The sequence below is a fragment of the Bos mutus genome, chromosome 10 (genome assembly GCF_027580195.1).
Source record: "Bos mutus isolate GX-2022 chromosome 10, NWIPB_WYAK_1.1, whole genome shotgun sequence".
NCBI lineage: Eukaryota > Metazoa > Chordata > Mammalia > Artiodactyla > Bovidae > Bos > Bos mutus.
This window is the reverse complement of record NC_091626.1, coordinates 62,842,267-62,856,224: the sequence shown is the minus strand read 5'-3', so window position 1 is coordinate 62,856,224 and position 13,958 is coordinate 62,842,267. Positions and strand designations below refer to the sequence as shown.

The 13,958-nt window shown below is 50.0% G+C and overlaps 1 protein-coding gene across 5 annotated transcripts in view; it reads right to left on the bottom strand.

Annotated features, from left to right (window-relative positions):
- Positions 1–1,284: 1,284 nt before the first annotated feature.
- Positions 1,285–13,958, bottom strand: part of ZNF609 (zinc finger protein 609) — a 201,647-nt gene continuing 188,973 nt past the window's right edge. For 2 of the 5 annotated variants that reach the window (XM_070378068.1, XM_070378072.1), the window contains 7 exons: positions 12,752–12,839; positions 9,703–12,043; positions 8,461–8,827; positions 6,805–6,980; positions 6,340–6,556; positions 5,841–5,919; positions 1,285–5,538 (listed from right to left, as the gene is read on the bottom strand). In XM_070378068.1, the coding sequence (XP_070234169.1) occupies positions 5,846–5,919; positions 6,340–6,556; positions 6,805–6,980; positions 8,461–8,827; positions 9,703–12,043; positions 12,752–12,839 (3,263 nt within the window). In that variant the 3' untranslated portion in view covers positions 1,285–5,538; positions 5,841–5,845. The remainder of the gene's footprint in view (positions 5,539–5,840; positions 5,920–6,339; positions 6,557–6,804; positions 6,981–8,460; positions 8,828–9,702; positions 12,044–12,751; positions 12,840–13,958) is intronic. The other 3 variants (XM_070378069.1, XM_070378070.1, XM_070378071.1) reach the window with 3 other exon arrangements.

The following is a 13,958-nucleotide window of genomic DNA, read 5'->3' as shown; positions in this document are numbered from 1 at the left end:
CTAGAGCCCAGCAGGGCTGTGATACACACTTCTCAGGAAGAAAGCCGCCTTGCATCAGGACAAACGGCTGAGGTCTCTGGGGCCACATTACAACGCGAAGCAAGGGGTTGCTAGGAGTCTGGGACAGAATGCTGGAGCCCCCTTGAGACAGGTATGTACACAGAGCTTCATCCAGAATAAGAGGCTAGACATACCAGCACCCGACTTCTTTTTATCTAGAAGGCCAGGTCCTGAAAGTGGGTTCTGGCTTTCACACACAGCTGCCTGACATTCCCGTTCCTGGGGGCGTCTGAAGGAAGCGGAACTCACCTTCCCTAGGAAGACAGTGCTCTCCTGGAGCCCAGGGCCCTAAGGCACGGCTGCCCTTCCCCGGTACCGCTGGCCTGCTGAGCCACCTCTCAGTGGCGCTGGAGGGGGACAGTCCTCCTCACCTGTGTGGCCTTAGTCTCTCAAGGCTTTACTAGTGTTTTTTTTTCCTTTTGCTTGTTTTCCCAAAGGAAGTACTAGGCATGTTCTTCCACCTCCTACGACGTTAGAACTATTTACTTACTGTTGAACTGTGGCTGTCCTTATTTTCTTTCTGAGTCTTTGATGCATTTTCACATTGTTCTGTGTGGAGCTTGTGTTTTCATACTGGACCAAGTCATTAACCTTGGACCCTATATAACATTTATGAAGAAAAGTGAGTTCAACACCTCCATCCCACGTGGTAGTAGTAGAGAAAGTCTGGGCCTAGGGATTTCCCTGGTGGTTCAGCGGTTAGGAATCTGCACTCCCACTGCCGGGGGGCATGGGTTTGATCTGTGGTCAGGGATCTGATCCCACATGCTGTGCAGTGCAGCCAAAAAAAAAGTCTGGGCCTAGAGATGAATTCAACTGAAATGTGAAGGACTTTGAAAATGTCTTCCACTGAGCAGATAATCCCTAGAAATAACAAAGTACAAGTCATTTGTAAAGTCATTACAAGTGTGGGAATCCATGTGACGGCTGACAACGGCAAAGCTAGCAGAGTGGACAGGAAACACACCTGGGACTTTGCTGCCATCTGCTGGCAGATCCTCTCTAACAACCAGAGTCAGGCTGAATTGGAAACCTGGGCACTCAACTCAGGTTTATTTCTCTTTCAAAAATAAAAACACTTTTGCTAGGTGAGACCACTGGCAGGACCGAAATATGGTATCCAAATTCTGTACTCCAATTAAAACAACTTAGAAGGTGAAGTATCTTGGGAGTGGGAGGGTGGAGCTGGAAGGGGAGATATGTGAAAGGCAAACTAAGTCTAAATTTAAGAACAGGGACATTAAAAACTTTATTCAATAAATACAACAAATAATTTAAAAATATACTTCAGTTCCAAAGCCAATTAAGAAAAGGAAGGAGAAAAGGAAAAAAGGGGAGGAGGAGGAGGAAATTAGAGGGAAGGGAGAAAGTTCAAGAGGTGGAACAATGGTTTGGTTGGGCTGCCTTTCTGAATGTACTGCCCTTTGAAATTCTGATCAAATGCTCTTGACCCATAAGCCCGTAGCCCTTGTTCTGATGCAGTCCACCGGCCAAGCATGATGCTCTGGGCTCTAGTCAGAGCAACTCTGGTGACAAGCATCTGGGGAGTGTTCAGTTTCCCACTCATTCCTAAAAATCGTCTAACTCCCAGGCAGGTTTAAGTAGTGCAAACTCTTAGCTCCCAGCTGCATAGTTTCACAGCGAGTGTGAAAGCCACTCACTGGTGAGTGTCCAAAGCCACTTTGGTGAATGGGATCCATGGGGGCGGGACGGTTGGCGCGGGGCGACAGGAGAGGCCAGGGCCCAGGATAAAGCTCCTGGGAAAGCCCGCGGCCAGGCCAGGGAAGGGCTGCAGGGCATGTAGTCTGGACACTGGACTCAACAGCATGCCATCAGCCAGGGAAGGTGGAGCTGAGGGTGCGTATGGAGCAGGACCAGAAGATCGGGGAGCTGAGGGAGGGCGGAAGATGAGGAGGGGCGAGGCAGCTCAGCAGCAGACTCCGGGAGAAATAACCAGCAGCCCTCACAGATTTGTGATTGTCTCTTAAAAAGATTTATTTTCTCTTCTTGCCTGAATGTACAAAGGCAAAAAGAGTACAGTTTGTATATATATATATTATATATATATATAAAAAAAAAAGGAACTTGGTAATGTACACTTTACAGAAGGGAAGAATCAGGAAGACTGAAATTAAATCCAACAGAGCAACGCCAATGGAACAAAAGCTATGAACAGCAACACTGCCCCTCCAGCCCGGGCCTCCAGCTCGCCCCAACCTGCTCCCAATGGGGGGCTGAGCACCAAGGCAAGCGGGTGGGCTGGGGCAGGAGGGGCTGGGGACGGGGCCTGGGAGGGGCTCGATCCCAGAAGGGGCCCATGGCAGAGGATCAGCAGAAAGCTTCCTGGGATGCCCTAATAATAAAACAAATAACGAAGGCCCAGAATTAGGGGCCAGCTAGCTGCCCAGTTGAATCTTGGGGGCATCGGAGTAGACACTTGAGATGGTGATAAGGTGTGTGGGATAACAAGTGGCCCATATACAATGACACTAGCCCTTCTGTAGCCTTTTCCTCCCGCTCCCAAGACCAAGCCCTCCCACCCCCACCTTGGAGCCTGGAGAGAAGAGATTCAAGAAGCATCATTTCATTTCATGGGTGCCCTCTTAAGCCTTCTGCATGTGGTCCGTTGACCTTGAGATGTGTGGAGGGGGTGAGGTAAGAGAAGGAAACATACATGTATACATACATGTACAGGCAAGGAAAGGGGATGAAGGGAACTGGCACAACTTAAATGAGGAGGAAGCAGATTTGAGTCCTAAAGAGCAGGTCTCCAAGCCTTGGCTGTCCTACTTAGGCACGAGGCTGCCTCCCTCCAGCTTCTCTGTGGGGCTTGGATGAGCCGTGCCTGTCAAGAGAACTGGGCCAGGGATAGCTCAGACAGAGCCTTGGTCTGGTGACCTTGGCCCTTAGCAGCAAACTCATCCAGCCTTTGCTGGGGTGAAGTGGGGTGGGGATCCTTGAGAGTCTCATCCCTATGACTGGGTTGCCAGTGCCATGGGTTCCCCACCTGTGGTCCTCCTCCCCAGGGGGAGAGGCTAGAGGTGGACAGCAAGCCCTTCACTCAGTGCTCCTCAAGGCTCTGTTTCACCCGTCACTGCTGCTGCTTCATGTTACTTCAGGGAGGGACGACGGGCCTGGCAAGGGTCAGGGACCAGGAGGATCAGGAAATGGGCAGTGCTGTTCTGCCATTGATGCTCTCACCTGCTCTTCTGGGCAGTTCAGCTCCTGCTTTTCAGGATGTAAGGATCAAAAAGCCAAATTTTTTTAAGGGGGAGAAAAAGAGAAAAAAAGCTGTTCCCTTCTGCAGAACCCAAGGCTGCCCTGCTAATACAGAAGTTCCTCTTCTCTGTTACAGAACAAAGTGGAAAGGGCAGGAATCCTGGGCTATGCCTGCCCAACGGAAAAGAAAATTACTCCAAACGGTTTCTTCACAATATGTACAGAGCACGCTGTAAGACAGCGCCACAGATACAAAACACACAACAATATTTAAAAACAAACAGGAACAGAGATGGGCCCATGACTCCACCCAACAGGAGCCGGGAGGGCATAAGCAGGCTGAAATTCAGAGCCATCTTTTGGGTGGGGACGACTCAGGTGAGGTGGGGTGAAGGTGTCCACACCGACAACTTCCATGGGTAAAAGGGAAGTCACTGCTCAGAGCACGGCCCGAAAGGACAGCGGGGGGCAGAAGGACTGGGGGGGACAGGGAGGCTGCTCAAGGGCCTACTAAGAGGTCTAAGTCAGCGGGGCTTGGGAGGGGGCTCAGAACTCAACTTGAACAAAAACAAGGACATGGGAACCAAGAGGAAAGGTCTATAGATCAGAGGGGCCCCTCTTGGGCAAAAGACCCTAAGCCTCTCTAGAATAGGGCTCCGGGGATCTTGGAAAGCAGCCTCTGCTGGGCGTTGTGCTTACTGTCTTCCATCTCCATGCCCCACACTGTCAGAGCCAAGTCCCTGCTCTTAAATGGTCATTTTGGCACTCTGGTCACAAAGACTCGTCTCTAACCTAGGTTGGTGTCTGTAAGTCTTCATCTCTCAATCCAGAGGGTCAAGGAAAGACAGGAGAGGAGGACAAAGGGATGATATCTCAAAAACAAAGTAAGAGCTAAAGCTCCCCACACCTTGGGGAAGAAGCGACTGTAGTAAAGCTACCAGATCATTGTCACTTTCCCAGGACAAACAGCATAAAGCCTGGACTGGACTGCATCTCTAAGGAGAGCAGAGAACTGCCTCTGCCTCAGAGCACAGCTCCACTGACTACACCCGGTGGCTCTGAGGAGTAATGGCTTGCATGTGTTGTCCTAGGGTCTAAGGGACAGACGGACACCCTCCAAGGTGCAGTGTTCCCTAAAACAAAAACGTGTGTTACAAAGAAACACGGCTCATATTGGCACGCGTGGGGCTACAGGCTGAGCTATAGGAAGTCGTGTGGTTGTGTACAGAGAAACTGGGCTGGACAGAATTGGACCCCTTGATGAGGCCGACACTTGGATAGCTGCTTGGACAGGACATCTCTCAGAGGGCTAGGCGGTCCCAGGGCCTGCCTCCCGGCAGACTCCAAAGCTCCCCATGCTGGGGGAATACGATTTTACCTGCCTGAGTCTTAAAAGCCAAGCAGTAGAAAAGAAGAAGAGAGATGAGATGCCCCTGGGAAAGGCACCAAGGGGTCGGGAGGGAGATGAGGAAAGGGCAAGGGGGAGGCTAAGCAGCAGCAGGACTTGGTGGGATGCAGCGTCTTGTTCACAGACTCCGTTCATGCTCCAGCTCTCGCCTGGAATCCCCGGGGAGCCCGGCGCTGGCCTTGGGACTCCGGCCCTCTGCCTGACAGGCAGCCCAAGGCCACGGTGGGCAGATGCCTTGGTCTCCCTTTCCAGGCTGGGCTCTGAGCGTTTACATGTGCTCATGTGAGAGGGGAGAAGTCTTCACGTTTGAAGACCTTGTTTTCACAACTGCAGAGAAAACAGCCCCGAATTTCTTTCCTGAGATTCTAATTCCTCCACGTGCTGCCAGTTCCCAGGGCCCAAACCACTGGGGAGATGCAGGGTCTGGTGATGGTGGTAATGATGGTGAGGGGTATGGCTGCTGTGCTGTCTTCAGACCTTGCCCAGTGCTGGGGGGCCCTCCCTGGGGGTTGGTGCTGCTCCGGCGGCTTACCGGGGCTTGGGGAACGGAGCAGTGGCTTCTCTGGGCTGAGGCCATGTTCCCCTGGTCGCTCCCCGTGCCTTCATCTCCACAGAGGCCACGACAGTCACGGCCGTGGCCAAGAGAATAAATATTTTTGCTAAGTACCAGCTCTCCAGCTCCTGAGGAAGAGGGAGGGTCGGGGAGTCCGGGGGTCTGCCTTCAGTCATGGTGGGAACGGCAAACAGGATGATCAACACCATTTAACTGATGTCTAAACGGCACCTCCAGCACCTCCTTGGGTAAGCCAGTCCGGGCCCGTGAGGCTGACTTTATCCGGGCACTTGGTGTTCTGCAAGGGAAACATGGACAGAGAACCGGGTGCTCAACCGGCTGGTAAGAGCACCACAAGGTGGCGCTCCAAGAAAATGAGCTGCAGGGGAGGCCGGTCCTGGTCCCTAGGGGAGGCGCGTGGCCACAGCCCCTCTCCGAGGCTCCCGGGAAACTTAAACAAGAGGCTTGGCCTGGGCTGCTCCATTTCCAGACCGCAGCCCAGAGATGGCCTTCACTGAGGCTCCACAGGGATTCTGTGATCCAGGTATCAACTATCCCTGCTCTCTCTGTGTTGTCTCTCTGAGTTAAAAAGTTACTCACCATTCTCACCTCCGGGGGGGTGGGTAGAGTGAAGGAGTCGAGCCTTGCTGGCTGGCAACAATGGCTGTAGAAGAAAGCCCTGAGTGAGGAGGAGGACAGGTTAGTGCAGTACTTGCTCTCTCTGCCAGCTGGGAGGAGTTTCTTCAATGCCTAGCTCCACTGAGTTTTTGGGTGCTGACAGAAGAAAATCTGATACTTGGCCAGATATAGCAGCTGGGGATAGACAGTCAGGCTCTGTTTTTCAGTTGCTTGTTACTCTTTGGCTGTGGGAACACCTGCTGCTTATTCTTCTGAATATCAAAGTCAATTTTCTGGAGGAGTTTGAGAATCCCTGAGCTCCAAGGGAGGAAGTAAATGTTATGATTATACTGATTGTCTGCAGGAGGCTAGGATTCTGGACAGACTGGAGGCTCAAGGGTAAGAAAAGGAGGAGGGGCTTCTTGCCAGGGCCCCCTGCTATGGCAATGCTACTGGATGGCAGTGGGGAGACGAGGCTTACCTGCTGCATAGGGTAAGTTGTACTGTGCTGGGAGCAGTGAGTACCCCAGGTGGTGGTGGTGATGGTGCGTGGACATCAGGCGCTGAGAAGGGGAGGTGCGGGGCCGGTCAACACTCCTTTCACCCCCGCCTGCTCCCCCGACGCTGCTACAGCTGCCACCACCCCCAACCACCCCACAGCCTCCCCGATCTCTCTCCTGAGAAGTTTTATCACTTATCTGGAAAGGAAAGCAGACACAAAAGCTCTACTGTGAGGCACACACATGAAAGCAAGATGCCCCGAGCCCACACTTTGACTCCTTAGAGATGCAGGACACCCAAGAATCAAGGAGGTGCCTGGGGGAGCTCAGGTCAGGTCGGCCACACCACACTGTTGTTGGGACTCGAGCCAGCCCACCTTCTCCCAGACCCTGGCTCTACCCTTCCTGGTCTCTGACAATGGCCAGTGTCTCTGCGCGTCCCTTACCGTGGGAGACTTGCTCTTGTAGTGACTGGCATGCTGCTGCAAGATGTCCAGGGCTTTGGACTCTGAGCTGGATTTACAACTGACGCTGGGGCTGGCTCGGGCCTTGTCAGCATCTTCACCCCCCGAGACCTTGCTGCCATATGGGGAGAAAGAATAGCTGGAAGGCAGGTAGGAACCTGGGAGAGAGAAATAAAGCAGTCAGAGAGGTGGGAGAGGCAGGAGAGACTCCGCTTGAGCGAGCCTGGCAAGGCTCAGGCTGAGGGATGCTCCACCACAGTGTCCTCAGGCTGAGAGTGTGTCCTTCCTCTTCTGAGCTCTGGAGGCAGACAGCTAAGGGATATTAGGAACATGGCCCTCAGTTTCTGGGGAATCAACTTCCTTAGAGCTCAAGTCTCAGATTCATCTCCAAGAGGTGCTACAATCATAGGATTAGAAAGGTCACTGGATTTGAAGTCATGTCCTCGGGCTCAAATCTGACCTCTGAGACTTACCAGTTGGGTACCTCTGAACAAATGAACAAGTTCATTAGCTCAAATTAACCTTCTGAGGTTCAACTTCTTGACCATCAACATGAAGACACTAATACTGATTTCACAGGGTGACAGGATTAAATGAGATAATGTACATGAATCACATAGTCCAGTGCCTGGCCTAAAGCAAGTACTCATCAAATGGAACTACTGTTTTTATACAGGACTGGGGTAACAGGAGAAAGGCATACTGCAGGAAGAGACAATTTCCTATTTCTGTTTGAAAAGCTCACATGTCCTACTTAGAATCTGCCTTAAAACGTCAATATCAAGACTGTGAGCTGCTTTTCTACAGTGAGGTGGGAGCTCCAAAAAGTGAAAGAAGGGCTCTTCAGGCAACAGAGATCAGTGAGTAAAGGAAGCATTTTCTTCTGACTAGTTCAAAAACACTTAAACTCCTACTCTGTGCTGCCCTCCCCTCCTCTATACTTCATGGCAGTATAAGAGCTTATTTTTCCCAAACTGAACCTTTCCCTCACTGGACCTCCCCTCCCTGACTGCCTGCTAACTTTATGCTAAACATGATCTTGCAAATGAACACATGCATTCTCCTGATGTGAATTTCACTTTGTTCCATGTGTCTCTCCTGCTGCAGTTAAGTTGTGAGCTCCTTGAGGGGACTGGAGTAGTCTTCTCTATTTCTTTTATATTCCCCCCAGTGTCTAGCACGTGGCAAAATATAGAGTATGTGGTTTTCTTTTGGCCATACCCCAAGGCATCTTAGTTCCCTGACCAAGATGGAACCCACGCCCCTTGCAGTGGAAGCGGAGTCTTAACAGCTGGACCGCCAGTGGTTAAGTCCTTAAAGTATGTGTTTGGAAAATCCCAGCTGAGGGAAGATGCCTCTGGTAGACGGGGTTTCGCCTTCAGTTATCCACGAAAACTGACTGCAGAGTCAACCCTCCACCTGGTGCAAGGGAGGAAGGCGTGGTCCCACAGACTGTAAGCCGGGGTCACTCAAGGAGCTCAGGGTTGGAGTGACCACAATACCACATTCACATCAGAGTTACCATCTACCTGAGCCTCAGTAGCCTTAGCAAGGAAGCTGAGCAAGAAAACTGGATTTGAAATCTGCTTCGTTTCCCTCCCCAGTGACCAGAGCAGCAGCGGGGCTGTGGTACGGTACCTGGGTAGTTCTGCATCATCACGGCAGGCATGCCACGGTAGCTGGGGTGGCTGGGGTCATAGGACTGGCTGTAGGAGTAGCCGTGCATGTAGGGGATGTAGGGCTGGTGCTGCGTGAGGGGGGAGGACACAGGCACGTGGACACTGGGTCGGGGCTCCTTGCCCCCAAGGCGGGGTTCCTCTGATGTGGGCAGCTTGCAGTCACTGCTTGTGCTTTCCTTCCCATCCTCCTTGGGAACAGAGTCCTTACTCCGACTCCTTTCCTCCTTCAGTTTGCGGTCCCGCTCCTCTTTCCACCGCTCATCCTCTGGCTTGATGTCCGAGTACTTGGCAGGATAGACATACGTCCACATCCGGGGCTCTGCTTCCTGCAACAATCACAGAATGACATGAGTGTTGTACAGATGAGAGAGAGAGATTTCAAGCCCAAGGTCCCAATAGAAACACCAGTGCAGAGCAGACAACACCAGACTCCTGGAGCACTGCGGGATCTTGGCCTCTACCGATCTTCGTTCAAAATCAAGTATGGTCCCTCCTGCTTAAATGCCTGTCCCCTCCCCCCAACAAAAGGCTATAAAATGTGGGGAAAGATAGGGAAAATCCACTGGGGGGTCTTCTCTATGAGAAAACAAGCATTTGAGGGGAGTGACTGGAAGAAGCTGTTTCTGCTCCAAGGATACTGAGGTGGTTTCCCTTCTTCAGAGCAAGTTTGGGGGCAGGGAACTGTACGAGCCGCTCCGCTCAGGGAGGGTGGGCTAACTGCGGCACCAAAGGGGGCCTTCCTAAGCCTCATGAACAGAGAAACAAGTAAGACCAAGCTCTTAGTTCTAACTCTGCCTATAAAATCTTTTCCGTCTGAGTAGTGTGCTTCCGCCTACTTTAAAAACTGGAGAGACCACCTTTCCTCATTCCGTGGGAACCACACAGCGGACGAGACATGATTAGGCTTCACTAGATACCTGGTTCCGGTTCTGGCTCTGCTGGTGAAGTCTTGAGTACCTCCAGACAAATCAAGCTAACTGACCTGGGCCTCGCTTGTTAAATGGGAAAAACCTCTTTCACTGGTGTAAAAAGTGCTTTTAAAAAAACATTAAAATGATTTACAAAAGTAAAGAATCCCTAACATTATAGACTTCTCCTGCTATCTGTACTATGTTGATTCCCTACATAAGGACGGCCCTGATTTATGAGGAAGAGAGAAAGACTATCCAACAGTATTTCCATTTCCTTCCAAAACAGTTACCTGTCGGTACCAGAGTATTGGATCCACCTCTGCCTGTCGGCCACAGTCGGCACCTGTCTTGGCCTCAGAAGCCTCCTTGCCTAGGTGGCTGGCCTCACTCAGCTTTACTTTAAGTCCTTCTGGGGCCTGGCTGGGGAGTTTGGAGGAGTCATCTAACTTGGGAATAATGACTGACTTGGCAGGATCCGCCCCTGGCTCCTTCGCCTTGCTGGGTCCTGACTTCACCAGGTCCGTGAGGCTGGGGGCCTTAGTGAGAGTTGGTGGAATTGACGGCTTTTGCTTCCAGTCTTCCTTGAGGGCTGCCTCCCGCTCCTTCAGGCCCATCTCGGCCTTCTTGTCCAGTCCTCGCTGCTGCTGCTCCAAGCTCTGCCGTTTCTGCTGCTCTTCGTACTGCTGTCGGTAAGCGGAGTTGGTGCTCAGGAGGTGGGTGTGGTAGCTCTGGTCGCTGTAGCCGTAGGGCGGCACGTAGGCATACTGGTTGTAATACAGGGACTGCATGTACATGTTGGGACGCTGCTGGATGACGGAGGGCTGCTGGCTGGAACTGCTCAGCTCAGGCTTCTTTTCTTCACAGACATCATTCTTCACTTTTCCCTCTATGGTCTCAGGTTCCTCATCCTTTTTTGTCTTCAGAGCCTGGCTCTCCACTCCTGCCTGGCTGCTGGGGTTCAGAGCCCCTGGGCTGGACTGTGCGTAGCTTGGAGAGTAGTAACTTTCAAAGCCTTGGTAATATGGTGAGTCTTTGCTTTGTGGCTGAGGGGGGAAGAGAGTTTTCTTGGCCCCTTCCTTGACCAGCTGTTCAGGGTCCTTGGATTTGACGCTGTCCACTTTGCCCTCTCCATCCTCCCCAGCATCAGAAATGTCAGAGTATGCAGGGCTGTTGGTTTTGACTGAGCTGGCTTCAGCTCCATTCTGGGTCACTACGTGTAACGGGGTCATGGGCTGGGTAGGGGTAGTGCTATCTAGGCGGCTACTGCCTCCAATTGAAGGGCTGGGAGCATTGTCTGTGAAGCTGTAGATCTTGTCAGCTTCTGCCTTGATGCTGGCCAGTCGGCTCTGGTGGGGGTCTGAGGAGCCATTCAGGAGGCCCTCCATTTTCATCCCATCTCCCGATGATTCCCTGAATGGGCTTTTGCCTTCTTCTGCTCGACATACCTTCCCAGGGGTCAGAGGACTTTCAAGTTCCTTTGAAGATTCCTTCTTTTTTTTCTCTTTCTTTTTCTTGTCCTTGGCTGGAGTCAAGGCAGGGTTGACTGTGAAAGGTTCTCCCATCACAGTGGGCTTGGGCTGAATGGGCTTCAGTTGGGGGCTGTTGGGCATGGCCTGGACCACAGTGGTGGTCAAGCCTGAGGAGGAGCCTGGGCTTGCTGCCGTGAAGGTGGCTGTCTGGAAGGTATAAATTTGCTGTGGGGGAATGGCAGGGGCGATGGGCCGGGCTGACTTTAAACTTTTGGAAGGAATCTTTTCAGGTTTCAAACTAGAGGGCTTTTTACATTTTTCCTTTTCCATACACTTCCTTTCCAAAGAATCAAAAGCATCATTGCTTGTTTCATCCATTACTGAGGGTCCATCATCAGAGCCATCATTGGATAAGGCCCCAAGATCTGTGTCCCCTTCCCCACTCAACTTTTTCTTACAGAGGCCTTTTGTGCTGAATTTGCTTGAAGGAGAAGGGCTATGGGGCTCCACGAGCCGAACTTTGGGGGTAGCTGACCGGGCAGGGGATAGGGAACCCTTCTGTGAGACAGATGCGCCATTGCAGCTCCCGAGATCTGCATGGAGGGCGGGCTCCTCTCCGTACTCACTGTCTCCGTCTGCTTCTGGCTTGCTGTCGTCATCTGTATGGGCATGAGCTTGGTGGTACTTAAGTCCATTGATGTGCTTGTACTTTTTGTTGCAGTTAGGGTGGGGACAATCAATCAGGACTGGGGAAGGACAATTTCTGTCTAGAACAGTGGGTTCCACCTTGGTCCCAGGGAGGGGGCCAGTGGCTGAGCCCATGGAATTCGTACGGACACGTTTGCTCCCTTTGGAGTCCTCTGAGCTAGAATTCAGCTCCATGTCTGAAAGGGGTTTGTTTTTCCGCTTATTAGCTGAGGAAGGGCTGGCCTTGACATCCTCGGAGGTGCTACTGGCAGGTGGGCGATGTTCTGAAGAATTCTGGCTGCCCCGACGGCCTTTGCTATTGGCTCCCGCTCGGGTTTTGCTGCTGCTGCTGGTCCCTTTGCTGTCAGAGGCTGTGGCTGTCTCATTGACAGGCGTGTTACTGTTGGGACGCATGCGTTTGCCTCTACCCCGACCATTGCGCATTTCCAAGTCACTGGTGGGAGAGTCACAGAACCTTGGCAAATGACAAACACAACAAGATATTATTAAGAAAAGAAGCTACCTTCAAACCAGGTTAGCTGCAGCCTCCAGAAGAACTGTCCAAATGGTAACTATCATTTTCAATGAATATTTGTTAAAGAAACTTCTGAAAACATGCTAACTGCATTACTGGTGAGCTTCTAGGATGTTACCTCATGCTAGCTATACATTATTCCCTGAGATTTGGGTTCCCCCAACCCTGATGAACTGGAAATTAATAATAAGAACTAGCTGAAATTCACAGAAATATCAGTCTTATGGCCAACTGCAACTTGAAAGGTCTCTGTGAAATCCAGATTGTCTAAAGGAGCTTATGAAACTGAAAATGTTCTTGAGTTTTAACTTCTGAGAGATAGCTACTATCAGAAAATATCATCAATGAATGCTTGTTCCCCCACAGTCAGATTCTGACCTTGGTCTCGAGATGACTTTAGGTAGAAGCCAGAATTCAGTCATTCTAGATAAAGGCTTAAACAGGATCTCCTCACCATTCCTACCCAAACCAACACCTAACTGATTTATTCTTCTTGAATGCCAGATGAATACGATGCCTTCCTTTGTTTTTATACCATACTGTCCTTTAAAAGCTGAGTGTCCTTTAAAAGCTATCCAACTCTAACAAGATAAAGGTATGAGAGATTACTGATAAGGGTGGTTCAGACAGAGGCTGTAGCGTGCTTACCTTGGGGGTGCCCAATCGTGCCGTGTGCAGTCAAGAAGTGTACCTACGTAAGTCTTGTTTCTCCACGTTACATTCACCACTAACATCCCTGAAAGACAAGAAGACTCAGATACACACAGAAGGAATGCTGCTGGCCACTGAGAAGAGTGTTTTCCGTCTGAGTAGCATTCTAGCTCTTGTAGGAGGGTTTAGGGGGTGCTGTTATGTCCCAACGGGCCAAACAGCATTAGGCTGGAACAGTTCCACGGGAACTGCCTACACCACTACCAGGGGCCCTTAGGATGGGAGCATTTGCAAAGATTCCATGGTCCAGTTAAGGTACATTTTCCTAACTTTTAAAAAACTATGCAGCATTTCAAATACACTAAAAAATACAAAGGTTAACTTAAAAACTTCATGTGCCCATGGAGCAGCTCAATGGATTTATAAGATTTTATGCTATACTTGCAACAAATTTCTTTTTTAAAGAACAAAATATCATAGCTGAAAAGCATTGTTTACTGTATTTTCAAACCTGCCAATGATGGGATCATGCTGGTTGTATAACTTACCTCTCTCACAACATTACAAATTTGAGATATATCAGTGTTGACATGAAGAGCTTAACCCATTTGTTTTAACAGTGCTCAAGTATGTCACTGCATGACTTGACCACAATTTATACATCCTATTGATGAAAATTTAGATGTTTCTTGCACATTTTCACTCTAAATGACATCATAATGAACATTCCTGACATGTTCATTTTATTTTAAAATGGTTTTGAATAAATAATACAGCCACATTCCAAAATTTAAAAGGTAGCCAAAAAAAAAAAAAAAAAAAAAAACAAACCCAAGATAAAATGAAGTGTTCTTCCTGTCACTATTCTTCAACTTTTCGGGTCCCCTACTCAGAAACATCCATGGATATCCATGTATTCCTCTAGAGGTAGTTTATATATTTATAAGCAAATATGTTTATATATTCTTCCTCAAATGGTAGCAGTGTACACCAATATTATACACATTTCCCATGTAACCATATATTTTGGATCATTCTATATGATCACACATAGAACTACTTCATTCTTTTCAATGGCTACATATGCATGATTTCAAACTGCACCATCATTGATTTGACCACTTCCCTGTTGATGAACATTTGGGTTGCTTCACTCTTCTGCAACTACAAATAACGCTGAATAACTAATCTTGAACACATGCTT